Source organism: Brachyhypopomus gauderio, chromosome 21 (genome assembly GCF_052324685.1).
Source record: "Brachyhypopomus gauderio isolate BG-103 chromosome 21, BGAUD_0.2, whole genome shotgun sequence".
Lineage (NCBI taxonomy): Eukaryota > Metazoa > Chordata > Actinopteri > Gymnotiformes > Hypopomidae > Brachyhypopomus > Brachyhypopomus gauderio.
The window spans coordinates 581,933-604,914 of NC_135231.1; the positions used below are offsets into that span (position 1 = coordinate 581,933).

General features: G+C 44.7%; 2 protein-coding genes across 3 annotated transcripts in view; both read left to right on the plus strand.

The window, feature by feature from the left end:
* The window catches only part of lamb2l (laminin, beta 2-like), a 29,580-nt gene extending 23,560 nt beyond the window's left edge, over positions 1–6,020 (plus strand). For both annotated transcript variants that reach the window (XM_076983934.1, XM_076983933.1), the window contains exons 22-35: positions 60–223; positions 444–668; positions 801–1,015; positions 1,141–1,237; positions 1,349–1,721; positions 1,872–2,056; positions 2,170–2,417; positions 2,640–2,855; positions 3,100–3,244; positions 3,427–3,634; positions 3,756–3,897; positions 4,685–4,861; positions 5,002–5,161; positions 5,392–6,020. In XM_076983934.1, the coding sequence (XP_076840049.1) occupies positions 60–223; positions 444–668; positions 801–1,015; positions 1,141–1,237; positions 1,349–1,721; positions 1,872–2,056; positions 2,170–2,417; positions 2,640–2,855; positions 3,100–3,244; positions 3,427–3,634; positions 3,756–3,897; positions 4,685–4,861; positions 5,002–5,161; positions 5,392–5,528 (2,692 nt within the window). In that variant the 3' untranslated portion in view covers positions 5,529–6,020. The remainder of the gene's footprint in view (positions 1–59; positions 224–443; positions 669–800; positions 1,016–1,140; positions 1,238–1,348; positions 1,722–1,871; positions 2,057–2,169; positions 2,418–2,639; positions 2,856–3,099; positions 3,245–3,426; positions 3,635–3,755; positions 3,898–4,684; positions 4,862–5,001; positions 5,162–5,391) is intronic.
* A 1,015-nt stretch (positions 6,021–7,035) lies between these two features.
* The window catches only part of lamb2 (laminin, beta 2 (laminin S)), a 41,902-nt gene continuing 25,955 nt past the window's right edge, over positions 7,036–22,982 (plus strand). Inside the window, 2 exon segments of the mRNA XM_076983780.1 lie at positions 7,036–7,280; positions 7,467–7,524. Of these exon segments, the coding sequence (XP_076839895.1) occupies positions 7,497–7,524 (28 nt within the window). The 5' untranslated portion in view covers positions 7,036–7,280; positions 7,467–7,496.

Here is a 22,982-nt window from a genome sequence, read left to right on the forward strand (position 1 = left end):
AGTCCACTGGTGATTCTGACGTGTCCTGCTGACCCGTGTGTTGCCCCCCCCTGCTCTAGGTGTATCAGTGGGTTCTACGGGAACCCGGTGCTGGGCTCGGGCGATCACTGCCGTCCCTGTTCGTGTCCGGGGTACCCGGGCAGCGGGCACTTCCATGGAGAGTCCTGCTACATGGAGCACACCATGAACCAGGTTGTCTGCCAGTGCAAGCTAGGGTTCACAGGTCAGCGTAATCAACCAATTGACCAATCAGTGAATGAGTGAATAAATAAATGTGTAACTCAACTAACGAGTCAACCAGCCCCATTCACTTATCCACCTATCATTCCCCGTCCACTATATATCTATAATCTGTAACCACTATACATCTACATGATGTAATGCTGTTGTATATGTTATGTATAACAGCTTATAAGAATCAGTGATGTCATCTCTCCTCTCAGGATCTCACTGTGAACGTTGTGCTCCCGGTTACTATGGCAACCCGGAGCAACCTGGCGGGGAGTGCCGGCCGTGCGACTGCAATGGAAACGTAGACGCCAATGACCCCGAGTCATGTGACCCCCGTACGGGCCAGTGCCTGAAGTGCCTATACAACACCGATGGACCGTCTTGCTCCGAGTGCAAGGAGGGTTACTATGGCAATGCACTAGCCAGGGATTGCAGGCGTACGTATACAATTTCGCACCGATTTTATTTTCATATCGTGTAGTTATTATAACCTGCGCCTCTGTGAGCTACAACTCATGGCGTGTCATTGTGTTCTCCACCTCCTCACGCGTGGCCCCTCCCCCCTCTAGGCTGCACATGCATGACGTCGGGGACACTGCAGACCCACTGCAGTGACGGCATGTGCCACTGCGACAGGCGGACGGGGGCGTGTCCCTGCCGGCCCAACGTGGTGGGCGGTAACTGTGACCAGTGCTTGCGTGACCACTGGAACCTGGGAATGGAGGGGGGCTGTGAGGCGTGCGGATGTGACCCGCAGAACTCCTTCAGCCCTCACTGCAACCTGGTACGGCGAGGGGGGGGGGGGGGGGTCACACCCACATGGCAGACGCCCACTGATTCCCACATAGAGGAAGATTTCAGTTGTGTTGTACGCTTGTTGTCATTACCTGTGGACCTGTGTTTGTACAGATCAGTGGTCAGTGTCACTGCCGGCCTGGTTTCGGAGGGAAGTTGTGTACCGAGTGTGAGCCGCTCCGCTGGGGCGACCCGAGAAGGCGCTGTGAGGGTAAGAGTTAGGGTGCAGGGTTAGCCTAGCAACAACATCCCGCATAAGCACCGCAGAACTTGTGTTCTCGGCCCCTCACACTCCAACCCCCTTGTCTTTCTGTCTGGGTAGAGTGTAACTGTGACCCGCTGGGGGCGGAGTCACTTCAGTGTAACCGCGCCACGGGGGCGTGCCAGTGCAGGGAGGGGGCGTCCGGGCGACGGTGTGACGAGTGTGCCCGTGGCTTCACCGGAAGCTTCCCCAAGTGCGTGAGCTGCCACACCTGCTTCCAGCTGTGGGACGACGTGGTGTGCCAGGTGCGCCGAGACCTGGACAGCATCCGCCACGTCATCACCCAGATCCTGGGGTCAGGCGAGGTGCCGGGCATGAACGACAGCCGCATCCGGGAGCTGGAGGAAAAGCTGGCTGAAGTTCAAGGCCTGCTCCAAGATGGGGACAGAGACAAGATACACCAGCTGATCAGCCAGACCATTGATGACCTAAGGTAACGTCGAAGATAAAGCGACCACAAGAGGGCAGTGATTTGCAGGGCGATTAGACTTCTACAGACTTGTAGCTTAGTAAATTGGGTAGTTTTTCCTAGTGAATTTCTGAATTAATGGGGGCCCTAAAGTGTAAACCTTGTTTGGCACAGGGCTGAGATAGCTGTCACCGATGGCCGTTTGATGGACGTACAGAAGGACTTGAATGGGACGGCTGAGCATGACCAAATCCTGAAACTGAATTTGACATCAATGGAGGAGGAGCTCAGAAACCTGAACAGCACCCTGGATCAACGGCGTAGGGACCTGGAGAACTATATCACAGCCGGACTCGCAGGTACACCAACGAGGCGTTTGTGAAGGCACCGCGAGGTGTTTGTGAAGGCGTCTCAGTGTTTGCATGAGCCTGGCTGCCGCTGTTGTGGACGTTTTCTTCCTGCCCTCACCCAGAGGAGTTTGAGAAGGTGCGGAGGTACTACGGGGAGTCGCTGGACGCAGAGCTCCGCTGCAACGCCTCGTCGTACGGGCCCTGGAGTCCCGTGGAGCAGTCCCAAGACACGCGGCAACGCACGGAGGAGCTGCTGGGACAGCAGAAGGACCAGTTACTCCGCACACTCACTGCCCAGAAGAAATCTCTGTCAGAACTGGAGCAGAAGGCACAAGACATGGACAAGAAGGTCCATCGCTTGAGCCACAAGGTAAGCGCTCCATACTTCCTGCTTGGAGAACATTCCGGAAGAGCGCGCCCATGTCACCGTGAAGACAAACATGGAAGAGTTGTATTGAAGCTTTCTGAGGTCCAAGAAAAGCATTAACGCTGGCCTGTTTACAACAATGTATTGCTTTGTACAACTTTGGTATAGGTGTCGTGGTGGGGGTGGGGCACTTTGTGACTAACTCTTCACACATGCTTGTTCCAGGTGTGTGGTGGCAGTGGCAGCATGCGCAACGATAGCGCTTGCTCAGACAGTCCATGTGGGGGCGCTGGATGCCATGACAGTAACGGCACGCTGGTGTGTGGCGGGCCGCTCTGCAACGGCTCTGTCGGCTCCTCCCTCCGGGCACGGGAGCGTGTTGATGATGTCACCAGAAACCTGACAGCTGCCAGTGAAGACCTTCTAAACATGGCCAAGAGGGTGTGTGTGTGTGTGTGTGTGTGTGTGTGTGTGTGTGTGTGTGTGTGTGTGTGTGTGTGTGTGTGTGAAAGTCGATCCAGCCCTTCTAGCAGGCAGAAAATGGATCCGTAAATTGTTATTTTAACCAGATATGTTGCATATTGCTATATTGACCATAAGGTTCTGTATGAAAAGGAACCCATGTCCAAATGCAGCAGGTACCACTCACATTATCTCATTTGAAGCTTTTCTGATCCTGTCACAGCTCCACGACATTGCCAAACTTACTCAGAATGTGAAGACCCAAACAATGAGCACTCTGGACAAAGCCCAGAAGACAAAAGAGCATTTTGAAAACTCCAATAAGAAGCTGAAGGACTTCATTCAGAAGATCAGAGATTTTTTGATGGGTTTGTGCATTATCATTTTCCATCACAAAAATCAGTTAATGACATTAATGACCTACGAAATATCGACATTTCTATCATTGTTTAAATCTTGAACAGCTAAATATTTTTCCTCTGAAATGGGGCATGTTTCATAAATCTATTTTGAAATAATTATAATTGAATCGCTGTTTTGTTGTCTTCAGAGGAGGGAGCAGATCCAGAGAGCATAGAGAAAATAGCCCAGGAGGTTCTGGCCATCACACTACCAGTCAACCGCACTATGCTGGATGGTGTAATCCAACAGATCAAAGACAACATAGCCAACCTCACTAACGTAGAAAGCGTATTCAACCGCACGTCTGAGCAGCTAGTCCAGGTCAAGAAGCTACTTGACAGAGCCCTGGATGCCAGGTGACACACTGACACACAAAACTGGCATGCGTTTTTAAAAATGTGTGCAGTTTTTGATTTAGTTAGTGCTATTTTGTGTGTGTGTGTGTGTGTGTGTGTGTGTGTGTGTGTGTGTGTGTAGGACTGAAGCAGAGGGAGTCAGTGATGGTATCAATAAAACTAAACAGGCCCTGAACACCTCTCAGGAGGCTATAGAGAAGGCAGAGGAGGCAATCACACAGGCGCTACAAGACCTTAACAACACACGGAATGCCATAGCTGCGGTATGCTGTAATCTTTTGATGATGCTTGTGCATGCACACGTGTGTTTCTGTAAGCATGTTACGTTCATGTGTTTGTGCATGCACACGTGTGTTTCTGTAAGCATGTTACGTTCATGTGTTTGTGCATGCACACGTGTGTTTCTGTAAGCATGTTACGTTCATGTGTTTGTGCATGCACACGTGTGTTTCTGTAAGCATGTTACGTTCATGTGCTTGTGCATGCACACGTGTGTTTCTGTAAGCATGTTACGTTCATGTGTTTGTGCATGCACACGTGTGTTTCTGTAAGCACGTTACGTTCATGTGTTTGTGCATGCACACGTGTGTTTCTGTAAGCATGTTACGTTCATGTGTTTGTGCATGCACACGTGTGTTTCTGTAAGCATGTTACGTTCATGTGTTTGTGCATGCACACGTGTGTTTCTGTAAGCATGTTACGTTCATGTGTTTGTGCATGCACACGTGTGTTTCTGTAAGCATGTTACGTTCATGTGTTTGTGCATGCACACGTGTGTTTCTGTAAGCATGTTACATTCATGTGTTTGTGCATGCACACGTGTGTTTCTGTAAGCATGTTACGTTCATGTGTTTGTGCATGCACACGTGTGTTTCTGTAAGCATGTTACGTTCATGTGTTTGCTGGGTTTTGTTTGTTTGTTTGTTTGTTTGTTTTTTGCAGCAGCAGCAGTGTGCTCGCCTATGTAACGCTTCGCAATTCTCCACGGAGAACAGTGTTCCTAACATCTCTTAAATATCTTTCTTTATGTCGTTCCCAACACTTAACCAGGTGGAAGAGAAGCTCACAAATTCAGAGGACAATCTGATGGACATGATGTCCCGACTGGCCAACTTAACCAAAGGTGTGGAGTCTTTACAGAACAAGACAGAGCAGAACAGGCAGCAGGCTGCAGAGGCAAAGGCCCAATCAGACAACGCCACCCAGGCCACCTTGGACCTAAACAAGGTGTGTTTATGACCACACGCATTTGAGCTTTATTCCACCATGCAACATTCCTCTTGTTCTTTCAACATTGTGTGTGTGTGTGTGTGTGTGTGTGTGTGTGTGTGTGTGTGTGTGTGTGTGTGTGTGTGTGTGTGTACCAGGATATGTTGGAGGCTGAGAGTCGATATAAGGAGCTGAAGGAGAAGGTGGACTCCCTGGGAGGAGTGGGAAAAGAAAACATCACCCAGCGTGCTGTAGACATGAAGAACGAGGCAGAGTCGCTTCTTACTAAAGCCAAGAAGCATATGGAGACACTTATGGGTACATCTCCACATTTGTAAGAAGCATATGGAGACACTTATGGGTACATCTCCACATTTGTAAGAAGCATATGGAGACACTTATGGGTACATCTCCACATTTGTAAGAAGCGTATGGAGACACTTATGGGTACATCTCCACATTTGTTTTGGGGTGGACACCTTTTTCGCTTTCTTCCAAAAAAGCTGCAACTGTGTCATGACCGATATATCTGCTTTGTGTGCACGTAGAACTAGAGGAAAAGTTCAAGAAGAACGAGGTGGACCTCCAGAACCAGCGGATGGAGCTGGAGGAGCTGGAAAAGAATGCTACAAGTTATCGAGATGACATCAGAGCCAAGGTCATCGGCTACAATAATTGTCAGTAGTGAGCAAGAACCAGTAAATAGCCCGTTAGAAATATCTATACCCACCTTGGGACTCGACTTCTGTCTGTTCTGATCTGACAGTGAGCAAGCGACTTCAGCATTGCTTGTAGCATCCAGCCTGACAGTCAGCTGAAGTGGATTGCCCAATACTGACAAAACAAATTATGAAAAATTAACATAAAACATTATTCTGACCATTATGTAATTACTATTATATTAAATGTTTATTTTTAAAGGGCGAATCTTTATGTAGCTACTGTTTTCAGTAAGTGAGAGGAGACCTACAGTTATGAAAAGCAATAACGCCTTTTCAATTTCATACAAGTACTTTGTCTGCATTAGGTCTTCAAATGTTCATTGCCCTGAGGAAAAGGGCTTTATTATGTGTCTCTTCCTGTGATTTAATTTTATTTTTAATTTTTTATTTGCTCTGCATGTGATGGACAAATTTGAAGCAAATAAAGAAACATTTGCTATGGTTATTGAAACTACCATTCGTTTTCAGGTTGTCACATTCAGCTTGTTCTTGTATAAGACTGTTCCCGTTTATCCTCTTTATGTGCGGATCAGGGCACTGATCTGATCTCGAGGGCCGCTATCATGTGATTCAATCGCTTAGTCATGCCTTAACTCATCTCTTAATAACATGTTTAATAGCCATACATATCTCTCTGACACTCTTGCTAGACTTTTGGATGCAAAAACCACGCAGTTTATTAAAAACCTTAATTAGAAACACATTGTAAGTAAACAGAGTCTAAAGTCTATCAGTCGCTATTTTACAATTAGTGGTCGTACTCGTCTGCGTCGTCATCAATGGTCAGGATTTGACGTCGAGACTTAACTTCAACCACTTCAGCCACTTCAACCAATTGGTTGGATATTTTTGGCCTTCAGACCATTTTCAACCGAGCACTGACAGAAACGCTACAGCAACTACAACTCCAGCAACACTGCTGTGTCTGATGCTTTTGCAGTAACAAGATGTTCTACCGTATGTCTCGCCACTATGAGAATTGTCTGGTACACAACAGTCCACAGAACTCAAATGAATGTCATGACGGACAATCTAAATGCAACAGATTTAGTCTGTATTGTACACCTATAAGATCTGCCGTGATAATAACATCCAATAGCTATTATTATTATATATAATAGCGCTTTAGGTGTAAGGCAAGTGTTACTGATAAAGGTGGTGTTGGGCTTATTTGAGTATGATTACAGCTCCTTTCAAGGGGTTTTCTAAGTGGTGATCTAAACAGGTAAGACGCGATCTTTCCTACACTACCAAAATTAAAAGTATCCATTATCCGAGTTAAGTTTGGCAATAGATCAAAAGAAACAGATCACAGAGAATCACACTGCTGACAGCATATGTTTAGATCAAGCTTTCTTCTGCTCATTATTCTGTAGACGGAGTCATGTGTGTTATCCTAAGCAGTTGTCGCCCTGAAAATCTTTAATGTTCTTTCCAACTTCAAGCGCACGCAGACCCACAAGAAGATAAAAACAAGAAGTGGATTTGTGAATTTTAGGAGTCTTGTCGGTTTTAAAACCCAACCTATACCAGCGTTAGTGGGCAGCACAAAGGCACCGTCACGTCGCACAAATCCATTACATGATTTCCACCAAACACACAGTGTCGCCAGAGAAAGTCAGACAGACTTCGGGCAACTCGCAGGTTAACGCTGAACGGTGTCTTAATGGCTTTACTGTGAATGAAGCCACTGTGGGGAATATCAAGATACATTTGTGAGTATCATATTTAACTCAGTAGCGCGACACAACCGATCAAGATTGTTGATGTGCATGATCTGATGTTTTTTTTATTCATCGATGTTCGAATTGGACATGTGTTTAAGTTTCAGTATCAGCGCTGCACCAGTATTCGTCATTTGTTTGTCACATATCCACTGACACATGACTTCGGATTTTCAGAGACGCGAGTTAAAGGACTATCTCCGAGCTATGCGCACTTTCTTCGTGTTCTTCTGTGGTAAGTCAAAACCTGTTGAACGTACGCACCCATACATCTATAGCATCCTATGTAGGTCTGCAGGTGTTTTTAAGAAAGGAATTTAGTAATCTAACAATGGTGGGTTAGTAGCTACATTTTAATTCGTCCTATTGCTTAAAAAGTCATTTTTTTCAGAACCTTTTAAATCTAAGAATACATTTAAATGACATGCAACAGAGGTATTCATACTGAATTTAGAACATAGGCACAGTTAAAGAAGGACTTTTATGGTATCTATGTGTAGCGTTCCCAGTTGAGTCTTTCTCCTCTCATTGACCAGTCACTTTTTCATCAGCCCCCACTTGAGCTGAAAATTCCTATTCTCACCACCCATGGAGGGGGCAACCTGGGTGGTATATATATATGTGTGTGTGTGTGTGTGTGAATGAACATTTCAGAGACAGAGTTAGACAGATATTAAAATGAAGCAAGTTTCAGAAGACTTTCTCTAATATGTTTATTATACAAAAGCCCAATCCTGTCCAAAAATCAAACCTCTTTAACTTTTTAGACACATTATCCTCATCTACATCTTCTACTAGGACTGTACCACACATTTACATGTGTATATGGTTGTGTGTGCATGCACATGTGCAGGTTGTGTTTGAGTGTGTGTGTATTGTGAGTGTCATTGTCGTTCAGCATCATTTCATACTAAACCAGTACAGCACATCTCCATGACTGTTGGGTCAGTGTCTCTGTAACTGGACTTCATGACGTGAACCAGCCCTCTCTAAGCCCGGCCCCTCCCCCGCCCTCCGGGTGCTTCGTAACGAGCCCCTTCAGGCTGAGGGGACCTCTTGTTCTTTTAGTGTGTCAGTTTAAAGCTGCAATGAATTTATTAGGATATTAAAATGGAAAGTAGAGTGGAAAGTAGAGAGAACAGGTCACAGTGAAGGTGGATCATTAGTGACACTATATTCCACTATATCTGTATGTGTGAGAATGTGGTGGGGGTTAGAGTTGTTGGTGTGAGTAGACTGCATGGTCCAGATTTGTGCCATATATAGAGCCCAGTATGAGGGTCTCAGGGTCCTCCCTAAACATTGTTCCCTAGCTACATTATTCAGGCTTTTCCCCATGTTGTTGTTGCTTCTTTGACATTATCTAGCATCATTCCCCACTATCAGATGAAGAGATTTTGTTTATAAGTGATGGGACACTGAGCTCGACAGGCACCTCTGGTGATAAAGTCCATGTACCATACGAGAGAATGTGTAGGTGTGAGGGGAGGAGGAAGAGGAGGAGGAGGAGGGAGGCAGGGGTGGTGATGGTGATGTTATTTTTGTTGGAAGAGATCTCTAATGAGCATAGTGGGAGGTGAGGGGTGAGAATCAGCAGATGCCAAGACACATTTAGTTCCAGCCACATTTGCTGTCTGACGTTTGTCTGAGAGCCTTTTCTAGCCAACCAGACTCGTCATGTGGCCGAGATCGGTGCTGCTGCACAGCTTGTGATGATGGTGAATTGCTTTGGACACATTGTTGTTTGATGAATACCTCAAGTAATGCCTTCAAATGCAATTTCATGTATGCCTGGTGCAGTTTCAGGTGGGGAGTTTTTTGGGTTGTGGGAACTACATTGCTCAACTCCTCCACTCTTTGATCACGTTTTCAGTCATACCTTAACTTTATAACCCATCACTGTCATGTGAAAGAGCAGCATCTATTTGGGGGATCTATTTATTAGAGAGAGAAACAAGAAATACTGAAAGAACCTCAAGATTAAACCCAGAAGGGCTTAAGCTGGCAACCCCGTTTATTGAAAGGCAGCTTTAGCTCAGAGTGGAGGAGTCTACACCAGTCCCTCCAAGTCTCCGATACCTCCACCTCTTCCTTCACTGTGTTTACACACCATCACCTCCAGCCACAGCATTGTACATGTTTGTGATCCGTGATGGTGGCTGATATCTGCGGTAGTGTTGTCACAATACTAAGAATTACAACTTCGATACGATACTTTAAAAAATATTGAAATTCAATACCATTTTCGATACCAAAGTCAGATACAACTTCAATACAATACTTTAAAAAATATTGAAATTTGATACAATTTTCGATACCAAAGTCAGATATTGTGCTCATTTCAGTTTTTCCGTTTTTATAAACAAACTAATGAATATTGCAGGCGTACTCAACTAAATTTGTCCGCGGTCCAATTTTGGCAGATACCTGTGACCTGAGGTCCGGTGCGGCGGGGGTGGCGAACGTAAGCTGTTGAGCGGGGGGGGGGGGGGGGGGGGTATGGCGAACGTAAGTTGGTGGCGAACGTAAGTTGTTGAGCGGGGGTGGCAAACGTAACACTCGTGATGGAGTGTTTTTTCAATAGCCCTGAAATAAATGCTCCGTTTTTTTTTTTTTTGGTCTGTATCCAGTTAATCAGGAATGAGATTGGGTCCGGACAGGACTGCGTTCGGGTCCGGATCCGGACCGCGGTCCGCCAGTTGAGTACCCCTGGAATATTGTATTTTGTTTCACAAATGTCAAATAAATAAAAGGTGTAGTTCCTACCACATTAAAACAGAAAAATAAATAATTGCACATTAATATAAATTAACATAAATAATAGTAATGCACTCTGGAATTCACATTTAGAAGTAAAAAAAGGCTAGTGCAAAAAGTGTTTTTTCTTTAAACAACTTTAAGGAACTTTAACTTTAAGTATTTAAGTAACTAAAACTTCAGTATTAGAGTTCAGTATTCATAGATGATTGATCCGTAGTAGTACGATCACTCTTTTTTTCCCCTGTATGCTGTCGCACTTTCAGCTCTTGAACCAAGAATATGACAAACTTTTGCTAGGATACCATAATCGGAAACATAATCTTGTATGCTGTAGTAATAGAAATGGGAATAATCACCAACCTCTTGGAATTTTTTGTACAAATCTGTGTGCCGGTTCTTCAGGTGTTTGGCCAGATTTGTTGTGTTAAGCTAGGTTTATACTTTCGCGAGTTAGTGATGGGCAAAACAGTTCTTTTAGATGAACTGAATCATTAGAATCAGTTCACTAAAAAGATTCGTTCAAAAGATTCGTTCACCAAATCGTTCAGTGGCGAGTGTAAATTGTTGGGGGGGGGGAGGGTGGTGGTGTAAAATGGATTATATTATATCGTGATCGATCGACAGTGGTTGGCGCCAGAGCGAACTAGTAACTCATTGAATCATAGATGTGGATCAGAGGTAAATAAACTAGATTTTTTTTTCGGCGTGAGAAATCGGATGTGTGGCGTGTGAAGACAGTCAAATTATCCAGCCTTATAAAGTATCAAGCCTTAACTGATACACGGCTGAACGGTTCATGTTTCAGTTTAGTTCACGACCTCATGGACCAGGAGACGAGAGTGTTGTAGAAAATTTATGAATAAAAAATTTGCAACTAAAGGTTGGGTTTATTATAGGAAATATAAATTACATTACAAATACAGTAATCCCTCCTTTATCGCATTCTGGAGATTCCAGAACTACCCGCAATAACCGAAAATAGAAACGGTATATTTATTTAAGTATTTATACACTATATTAAGGCTTTATAAACCCTCCCCACACCTTTACATAAACCTTTCCCATTCACTTCACATTCACCATTCCCACACTGTTCTGTGCATGTGTGCCTGTCTAGCGAGCAACCAGTCGTGTTGTTTACAATCTCATGTAGGCGAGTAGCGTCAAGCGGCAAGTGATGCTGGTTCTCGTTTTTCTGAGAGTAAATATGCACTATTTACTGTAATTCGTACTATTTTATTATTTCTTGTTAATTGTTAGAATTAATACTTATAATATATTTTTATACATTTTGGGATTTTGTCATGTAAAAAATCATAAAATATATATTTTTTTCCGCCGATCGAATTCCGCAGACAACTGGCGAAAAAAAGTGAAGACCCGCAAATTATTTTTCCCATTAATATCTTATAGAAGCTGAAGTGCAAAGTGTCGCAAGATCACTGTAACATAATACAAAAAATAAGTATGAACTAACCTACGACTGAGTGCAAAATAAATATTAGATTAAGAGCAACATTAAGATAAAAACTGTACATTCAGAAGAAAATATCAACTTAAATGTGCAATCAAAAAGAAAATGTGAGTGAGTGGCAGCGCAAACGTAAATCACGTCCTTAGCAGTTCACTGGGTGACAGTACGTTCAGAAATCAGAAAATGAACGAGAGCTTTCAGTTCATGAACGAATCAGAGAGTGAACGAGAGCTTTCAGTTCATGAACGAATCAGAGAGTGAACGAGAGCCCTCAGTACAGTGAACGAATCACTGAGCATGCGCAGTTCCCTCGCAATGAATGTGTCCGCCTCCAGATTGGCGGGTGATTCGGTGATTCACAGACCACACTGCAGTTCCCCTGCCGGCCTGCACGGTCGCTGCTGAGCTCAACTACTGAACTGAAAAAGGAACAAATCAGTTGAGGAAGTGATTCGATTCAGTTCGTTCACTCAAATGTTTCGTTCATTTGAACGAATCGTTCGCGAACGACACAACACTATCGCGAGTGAATGTAGCGCGCGAGTCCGCACACCTCGCGCAACCCTGCGCGAACGGCGGAGGCGTTTAAACTTGCCGCGTCTCACATTCTTTGCAGTGTTGTCCGAAACGATATGTGGTAGTATAAAGAAACACCCCTCAAAAACGGGAATGAACATTTACCTGACGAATTTTAATGTTGCTTCTTTGTTTCAGGTTTGAAAAGTGCTGGAATTTAGGCTAAAGTACTTGAAAATGCTTGAATTTGTAACTACTTGGTTTCACAACAAATATCTGTCTGACTGAACAGTTCTCTTGTATTATGTCTTGTAATTCCAGGACGAAACATGAGAGAACGTGAAGACGTTAAGATTGGGCGTTTTGAAAATAAACAACCATTAAATAATGTGATAAAAAGTGAATAATTTCGAGTATATGTATAAATTAAGGGTGGGATGCGATTAAAAAAATTAATCGAATTAATCGGAAGCTTTGTAATTAATTAATTGAAATTAATCGCATTTTAATCGCATTTCAGTATTTAACATGAGAAATATTCATTTAAGTTTGAATGATGAATGAATCAATGAACATAATCATAAACTTCAACATCTTGTTTATTTTTCCACCAGTCTACTACACAGACCAATATATGTGTAGTGTGCAGAAAACAGTTCAGAACATTGGAAATTCTGACCAAAAATGTTGTTTAATTTTGGGAGTTTTGCTCAGGATATTGGAAGAATTGAAGTAAATCAGAAGATGTTTTTTAATAGCATTTTAGATGGTAGACTTTCTTTAATTTCCCAGGCCTCTGCCACAGGCATCTTCATAGTGCCTAGAAGTGGTCTTCTGCATGCTCAAAGCAAATGACTGGATCTTCATCATCTATAGATTCATCATCTATAATATGAGCTGTGTTACGACCTATCTAGGCTCTAGGCCGTAACAGGGGTGTGAAGGGGTGGAATATGGATGACAGTGATTCAAGAAAATGTAAAGTATTGGTGTATTTACAGTATTCACAAACAGAATATATATACAGGACAAAGTGCACACAGGTACAAACGTCAGAAGTGACCCAGGCCAAAACAACTAACAAAAACCATACTAGAAAGAAACAGACATAACTACACTAACAGGGTGAAACAAAAGACAACACTACTCTGACTCCCTATGTCCAAAACAGATACGAACCCACAACCCAAACAAAATGGCAGCCACTTCCTACTCACCGTGTGCACACACAAACCACCAATATACATATATCTATACACAACTCTATATAGTTATAGTAAAGGAGCACGCAAATCCAAATCCAAATCCAAATCAAAAGGTCATACACAGTATAGCAATATCTCAAAGTTCTCAATCTCTACGAGGTCGGCAAGGCTGAATCGCAACGGGAATCCTCTCATTTCCTCCTTATATATCAGGAAGCCGAGGGCGGAGACTTCATGTTCCCAGGGACATCAGGGATTCCTGGAGTGGAACACGGACTGGACAAACCTGTAACAAAATGCTTCACGCGAACACATAAAAAGACAGGGTCATAACACCCCCCCCCATAAGTGTGAACTTCAAATAATGTTCACAAATAACACACTCAGCAGCACCTGGACAGGGCATCAGCCACCACATTATCGAGGCCTCTTTTGTGCACAATGTGGATGTTAAAACCTTGGACAATAAGAGACCAACGCATTAGCCTTTGGTTTGCATTGGCCATGCGCTGCAGAAAAACCAACGGATTATGGTCGGTAAACACAGTGATGGGGTGAGCACTGCCACCGAGATAAACTTCAAAATGCTGAAGGGCTAAGAGAAGGGCTAGGGCTTCTTTCTCGATGGTACTATAGGCTAGTTGGTGTTTGTTGAACCTACGAGAAAAGTAACATGTAGGATGATCCACTCCAAACATGTCCTCTTGCACCAACACAGCACCAATGCCAGTACCACTAGCATCAACCTCCAGTTTAAATGGTCGGTCATAATCTGGTGCAGCAAGCACAGGTGCACTTATCAGTAAGGACTTCACAGCCTCAAAGGATCTCTGACAGGCAGGATTTGTAAGGCTAAGGAGTTTGGGAGGCGAGCACAGGGCACACAATTACGACCTATCCGCAAGTCATCTTGCTCAGGTACATACTCACTAGGAGGTACCTTGGCAGTCACAGCGACAGGTACCGTAGAAATCACAGAGGCCTCAGATTGGGTCAAACTATCTGGCTGGTGGCGATCAATGTAGGGTTTCAACAGGTTTATATGACAAAGACGTGACTTTCGTCGACGATCAGGCGTAGCCAAAATGTAATTAGTGGGAGAGGTTTTCGCCTTAACCATATATGGACCTGAAAATCTGGTACAAAGGGGGAGATCCTGGAATGGGCAAAAGTACAAGCACACGATCACCAACCTTAAATGAACGTTCAACTGCTTTCTGGTCATAACGAATTTTCATGTCGGCTTGTACAGATTTCAAGTTCCTGCTGGCAATCTCACGAACAGTGCTTAACCGTTTACGGAGGGTTTCAACAAAATCACAAACAGGCTGAGTTGATGTAGACTGAGGAGCACCCAGCCATCGTTCGTACAGAAGTCTAAGGGGACCACGGACTGTTCTACCAAAAAGCAAGGTGTTAGGACTATAACCTGTTGAGTCCTGCACAGTGTCACGGATAGCAAATAGCAATAACGGAACACCCTCATCCCAGTCTTTGTCACAGTCATGACAAAAGGTCCTCAGCATTGTCTTAAAGGTCTGATGAAACCTTTCCAATGCTCCTTGAGATTCTGGATGATAAGCGCTTGATACTTTATGTTCTATGTCCAATTCCTTAACCACTTGTTCAAAGAGCTTAGACATGAAGTTAGAGCCTTGGTCTGACTGTATGCATTTCGGAATGCCAAAAGTAGTGCAAAATTTTATCAAGGCCTTGACAATCACTTTGGATTTCAAGGAACGCAAGGGTATTGCCTCAGGAAATCTAGTCGTGGCACACATTAAGGTAAGAAGGTACGAATTACCTGAACGAGTTTTAGGTAGGGGTCCTACACAGTCTACTAACAGTCTCTCGAATGGTTCTCCAACAACCGGTATTGGGCACAGCGGGGCAGGAGGGATCACTTGGTTGGGTTTTCCTACCAATTGACAAGTGTGACAAGAGTGACAGAAACGAGCCACATCGCTACTCAGAGAAGGCCAAAAGAAATGCGATAGGATACGCTTAACAGTTTTACGAATACCCAAGTGACCAGACAGTGGATGTTCATGGGCCAACTGCAACACGTGTGACCGAAAAGATGTGGGAACAACAATTTGATGTATAGCATCCCACCCATCAGTAGCATTAGACGGAGACCAAGTTCTTATCAATACCCCATCTCGTATGGAGTAACGTTGCTGCTGTTTTGGGGTACCGGACTTTTTCTCTGCAAGGTTGAAGTATTGCAAGAGGGTTTTGTCCAACTTCTGTGCAGCCACTAAAGCATCCCTATTCACATCTGTTATAGGGGACGGAGGAGACAAAACAAGAGTGTCTGAGTCAACAGGTTGGGAGACCGGGGGATCACACATAAAGGTATCAACCAATGACACTGTGGACCCGGCCTTACGTGCCTGGGCACGAGTCAAAACACAAGCAGGATAAACTGCAGGAGAATCACTTGCCATGGAACTAGATATGCTCTCTGAAGGGCGATCAACCACTATGGGTAAAGGAAATATACTGCTACCTGCGATATCATTCCCGAGAATGAACGAAACACCACTCACCGGTAAGGCAGGACTAACAGCTACACGTATCATGCCAGCGATACCTTCCATGTGGAGGTAAATGTTGTGTAAAGGAAGCCTACGAACTCCTAATTCAATGCCTTGAACTAAGACATCTTGGCCAGTGTATGTGTCCTCTGACAAGGGCAATACTGTATCCAACAGAAGGGACACTGCAGCGCCGGTATCACGCAGACCTGTGATGGTTTTGCGTGCTGGATCAGACTCACATAGGGAAACTGTACCATCAAATAAAAAGGGCTCAAATACAGAGTCAGCACTGGAAGAAGGGACCTTAATATTTGTGCAATGTACCTTTTTAGCTGAACGTGCATTTTTCTTCTTAAGAGCTGGACAGTTCGCTATTATGTGTCCTTGCACATGGCAATAGAAACATTCACGCGAGTCCGGAGGGGCAGGTGCTTCGGTAGCTACAGGACTCACCGAAGTCCTTGAGCGAAGGGAGTGAGAAGTAGACTCACTGCGGAGAACAGGTGTCGTAAAGACAGTTCTATGAGTTAACACAAACTCATCAGCACAGATGGCAGCACTCGACAACGTACTAACTTTATGCTCATTCAAATACATCACAACACTATCTGGCAAACAATTTTTAAATTCTTCAATCAGAACTAGCTCCTTGAGCTGTTGCAGGGAAGTCACATCACTAGCAGAACACCATTTGTCAAATAATACAGTCTTTTCTCTGGCAAATTCTACATGTGTCTGTGTGGGTTTTTTCTTCAATTGTCTAAAGTTCTGACGGTAGGCTTCTGGCACAAGTTCATATGCTCTTAGTACAGCAGCTTTCACAGTGTCATAGTCTACACTCTGCTCAAGTGAAAGAGATGAACACACATCTTGGGCTTTTCCCACTAGCTTACATTGCAGGAGTAGAGGCCATACTGCTCTTGGCCAACTTAGTGTGGTAGCAATGCGCTCAAATATTGCAAAATATGCATCAACCTCATTTTCTCTGAAGGTAGGGACCATGCTAATCTGTCTACTGATGTCAAAACGTTCAGCAACAGACACAGGAACAGTTGGGTTACCGGAAAGATGAATGGAACGGGGCTTAGGTACAGGTGTAGCCAGAGGAGCAGGGCTAGTCGGCGTTGGGGAGGCGGCCTTTCGAGGTTGTGGTAGGGGTCTCTCCAGACCCATACTCAGCCTTTTAAGTGTCACCTCCTTTTCCGCATCTATTTGCAAAGCCCGCAGTCGTAACGACTCTGCCTCGCGTTCCTGTATCTTGATCTCCAACTCCAACTCTTTCAATTTTATCTCCATACGTGGATCAAACATGGGAGAACTCCTAGGTCCCATCCTAGGACTAACCACAGCTTCTGATTCAGCTCCAGCTGGGTCTGTGCTCTGGGCCAAACCAAGTGCAATACCTGGAACTTCCTCAGCCACAGGCAGCACACCACGTTCTACTAGAGATGACTCTATCAGCTTCCTAATGTCCCTCTTGGTAGCAGAGCGAGGTATAACCACATCAAAAAAATCAGCTATAGACAACAGATCAACCTTACGGCAACGATCTAACAGCTCATATGATGGGCTAAGAACAAACACAGACAGGTCAAATGAAGCCATTATGGAACCCTCAACAATGCAACAATGTGCACACAGCACAACACGCCCACCCACAAAAATGCCTAAGCCAGAACCAAAGGCAATGCCAGCAGAAAAAAAAAATACACAAAGCAAAAAAGAGGGGAAGAGACAGAAAGAAACAGGGAAGGACGAGCCCCCAATTCTGTTACGACCTATCTAGGCTCTAGGCCGTAACAGGGGTGTGAAGGGGTGGAATATGGATGACAGTGATTCAAGAAAATGTAAAGTATTGGTGTATTTACAGTATTCACAAACAGAATATATATACAGGACAAAGTGCACACAGGTACAAACGTCAGAAGTGACCCAGGCCAAAACAACTAACAAAAACCATACTAGAAAGAAACAGACATAACTACACTAACAGGGTGAAACAAAAGACAACACTACTCTGACTCCCTATGTCCAAAACAGATACGAACCCACAACCCAAACAAAATGGCAGCCACTTCCTACTCACCGTGTGCACACACAAACCACCAATATACATATATCTATACACAACTCTATATAGTTATAGTAAAGGAGCACGCAAATCCAAATCCAAATCCAAATCAAAAGGTCATACACAGTATAGCAATATCTCAAAGTTCTCAATCTCTACGAGGTCGGCAAGGCTGAATCGCAACGGGAATCCTCTCATTTCCTCCTTATATATCAGGAAGCCGAGGGCGGAGACTTCATGTTCCCAGGGACATCAGGGATTCCTGGAGTGGAACACGGACTGGACAAACCTGTAACAAAATGCTTCACGCGAACACATAAAAAGACAGGGTCATAACAGCTGTCACACCAAGATCATTCTTGTTGCTAACAGAGGTCCAGTGATCCCCAGTCAGAGCCACATTTGTGGCACTCTTCACAATAACCTGTTTTAATTCTTTCCTCATCATACAGCTGCTGGATTTTCTTCGACATTGTCTTTCTGGGGTGAGTTTCCCAAAACGTTCTTAGCGCCAAGTACTTCGTAACCTCGTTCTTACGTACGAGGTTAAGAAGTACTTGGCGCTAAGAACGTTTTGGGAAACTCACCCCTGGACGGTAGTTCGTAACTTGCATCAGTTGATGCAATTCGCAGCGCTTCTTGTAAGTCTTTATCTTCGACCACAGGGAGCGGACAACACAAATAATGTGACGCGTCATGTTTAAACGCGTGTGGAGTCGCGCGCTACGGCCACTCGCGAAAGTTTAATCCAGTCTTAATGGTCCAATGAAGGTACTTTAAAAACCAGGACATTTCCTCACAGGATGTGAATTACGAACGTTTGGTCACCCTATCGTATTAGGAATACATTTAGCAGCTAAGTTATCATTACTGACCTGCGCGTTAGCCGCAACATGTTTTGCGTTGAGGTGGTAACGAAGGGTGGAAGTGCTCCTGTGATAAGCGAACTCCTTATGATCTTATTGTGTGTCCATATAATCTGTATGTCTGGAACTCGCGCACTGAGAAACATTCCACGGTGCAAAAGTGTCTCGTCCGTTAAATGCGTTAATTTTTTTAGTGCGTTAATATTCCTGTAATTAATTAATCGAAATTAACGCGTTAAAGTCCCACCACTAGTATAAATATTTAACTTAATTAAGTTTAACGTGCTGGGAATTATTGAAATGGACCTTGAAAGGACGTACAAGTGCTTGAATTCCACCTTGTTAAGGTGTATGAACCCTGCAAAATTGCGCTGCGGCAATGACAGCGCGCGAGGCCACCGCGATTACGTCTTTTTCGTCGCGCGAAAATATAAACCAGGCTTTAGCGCCCTTCGTTGAAATCATCCAAAAGCACCGCTTGCAAACTGGCTTGTTCATGTCCTTCGGTTTTCCAAGTATTTCCACACAACACTTCTGCTGCTTTCCTTGCTTATTAAGACGAGCTGCGAACACACTGCGTTCGCTTTAGCTGTCATTTTAGCATTACAAACTGTTCTGTGCATTACGGCAGCTTGGGTGGGTCAAACAAAAGTACATTTTATGTAAAAAGAATCTATACTTAGAGAAACAAGTATTGTACCGTTTCAGAATGTTCAGTATCGATACGTATCGATATATCGATTTTTTTGACAACACTAATCTGCGGTCTGTGGGTGTGTGTCCAAAGGGGCGGAGGGACAGGCACTGTGACCCAGGCCTCCACTCGTGAAAGTGGTGGAGGCCTGATGCCACGAAGCCCTCCAGAGCTGCTGAAACTCAGAGCTGGAGAAGAGAGAGGGGGATAGGAATGATGGAGTGAAAGGGGAGGGGTGCAGAGGGCAGGAATAGTTTTGTGGATGAGGGAAAATAGCGTTGAATAAGGTTTCTCCGTTGGGGGCAGGATAAAGAGGATAAAGATGGAGGGAGGGGGGATACATCAAATAAACACAACAAAGCTTCAAAAGAGGGGATTGGAGAAAGGGCGGAGCTTGTTTCTGTTTGACACACCCCTTAAAGTTATCACTGGTTGGTGTCTGGGTACCGTCTGTGTGCACGATCTGTGATTAATTTGGTCTGGGTCAGCTCTGTCCCTGTTCCCTGAACAGTCTTGGCTGTTGTTCAAGGCATTGTTAAGGGTTGTTGGAGTTAGACTAAGGTTGTGTATTACTGGAGACCACTTATGTTTCATTTTAAACCTGACACCAGAGCAAGATGAATCACAGCTATACACCACAGGGCATGTTGCACCCCCGCCACACACACATACACACACACACACACACACACACATACACACACACACACACACACACACACACACACACACACACACACACACACCCCCGCCACACACACACACACACACACGCACACACACACACACACACACATACACACACACACACACACACACACACACACACACACACCCCCGCCACACACACACACACACACACACACACACACACACACACACACACACACACACACACACACACAATGCATATTGAGGAAACAATAGAATGATGTCTGTGCAATTTCACTGGATTCATTGTCAAGTTGCCAACGTGTCTGTCTTTAGCTCTCTCCTTCCCATCTACATTTACATTTACGGCATTTAGCAGACGCTCTTATCCAGAGCGACTTACAAAAGTGCTAAGTGTTTAGTCAGAATGTGCATCTCTATCTAGTATAAACAGGTTTAAGTCCAAACTACTCGAGCTCAAGCACTGCCATAAACAGTTGCCAGTGCTGACACCTAGAAAGAAGACAACAAAATATAAGATTAGACACAGAGCAATACCTAGCAAGACTGAAATACCTACAAGACTACATTCAGTATGAGTGCAATAATTAGCAAGTGTTCCCAGAGGTCCACATGTTCCACACAGGACTTTCACGTTAGATCCAAACCTGCAGAGACGCCAGTTGTTTGTCTTATCGGTGACATTTCTTGCATGTGAGGCCTGTGTGGAGTGTTTTAACATCCAACTTCATCTCATGCCTCACACCAGCCCACGCTTAGCCCAGCTAAGTCTGCAGCAGTATGGCTGGTGATGATGGTGCTTTGCCCCTCACTTATGCCTCTGCATTCGGTCAGTCTAGAAGGAACCTACACACCAAGGAAGCAGCCCCTAACAGGGCGAAGCTAATGGCCTGTAAAAAGCCCCTCACCTCTGAACAACGGGGGACGCATTTTGCTGTGGCCTTCAAACAAGCACCTTGAACAAGGTCACAGCCGGGGGGTCAGGGAATCGCTCTAAATTTGCCATGCACATGTTCAACATACAAGCAAAGGGTGAAGTCTGGAGAACAGTTCATCCATGTTTTTACCAGACGAACCTGAGGGACTTCAAGCTTCGGCGATTCTGCGTATTGTAACTTAGCTGCGACCTTCCTATTGGTCACACACTTGGCAGGAAAAGGCTAAAGGTCAGCAGTTTATTTGCATTCACTTAAAGGAAAATATTCACACACACATAATATCACACACACACACACACACACACACACACACACACACACACACACACACACACACACACACACACACACACACACACATTTGTTACTACTTGTAGTTAGAATGTGTCATGTGTCTATAGATGCACATAAATGCCCAAGCACTTTACACAAACCTTAGTATTAGTCATAGTCTTAGTTTGGACTGATATGTGCTAAAGAAGTGCCCAAGTCTTCAGGTTTTCTCAAACTCAGCAGGTCCTCATCAGGTCAGTATTGTCAATTTGTAGTCCTTCTGTGTTTTATTCTACAGTTTAACTATTGTTGACTTGTCTAACACTATAACCAGTGGAAACCCAGTTTCCTGTACTCTCTAGATGCATGCACGGTGGACACATTAAAGTTAGCTTCAACAGCAGGTCTGTGCCTTTGACAGCAGTGTAAGTTTCCACTGGCCTTGAAGGCAGCGGTAGCCCAGTGTGAAGTGTTTCTCAGGGGCCACAGAGGGCGGGCCTGGAGCAGAGGAAGTGCCTGGAGGTGGTGGAGGGGTCGGGAAGAAAGAGCTGGAAATAGCAGCGGGGTTAAAGAATGGAGCAGATACTGAGACTGCCTTATGAGCTGGAATTACAAGACAGCCCAAAAGCCAAGATTACCACTGCCAAAATATACAGTACCGTGCTGAAAGTGCAGTGATCAAAAGAGGATTAACAGTGTTGTGGTTCCTGTTTGCCCCACTCTTTACTTTATACAGCAGTTAATTTAACACTCAGATAAAGCTCTAGATGAGTAGGTGTGAGAGAAAGTGTGAGTCTCCATGGTTTACCAGATGTACACAAGTAACAGGCCCACTGTTGGAGTCATATAAAGCACATCCCTGCAGATGGAGCAGGTGTTTCAGCAGGATGGCATTTGATTTCTATCATTTGCACTCCTGGGAGGGTCAGAGTTCACCAGCGCTAGTACTGACCCAGAACTCGAGAGGAGTTCTGGCTTCCATTCATTCTGCCTCCTCTGAGGATTTGTGGATCAGGACAAAAGTTCTCAGCATTCACAGAGACAGGAGGAGGAGTGGCCAGGGTTAACTAGATAGCTGCATCAAAGGGGGAAAGAACTGCTGTGTGCAGAGATAAGTAAAACTGTAATCTCATTAGAGAGTAGGTTTAAAGGGTAGAAAAGTTATTGACATTTGGTGCAGGTCGTCACTGTCAGCTCGGTGGCAATACCAGTTATATCCCGGAACACTTAAATTCCTTCCTAGTGTCTGGCTTGCTGGCGTGTTTGTGAGAGGCAACTGAATTCCCTCGCTGACCTGCTTAGGAAGCGCCAGGCTTCTCCCAGTGGCTCGGCAGGTGGAGAATTTGTTGTGTAAGTGTCATGTTTCCCCTCCATAGTTCAGCGGGGGAGCAGGGTCCTGTCTGTAGGACCATGGTTTAGGACTGGCACTGGGTTCTCTGCCCTGTCTGTACACTGGTTCAGTGGAGCGAATGTTCGACCCTGAAAGCTGTGACAGAGTGAGCCAGAGGAGAAAATGAAAGCCCCAACCACCCCCCCCACCCCCCCGCTGCCCTGTTCTGGGAGAAATCTGACAGACGCGGCAGTGATAATACCCACCTGGCTCACAGTGCCAAGCCAAGCCCTGAACGTCAGGAGGCGAGGACAGAAGACTACAGCACATACCAAAGAGACAGAAGGAGAC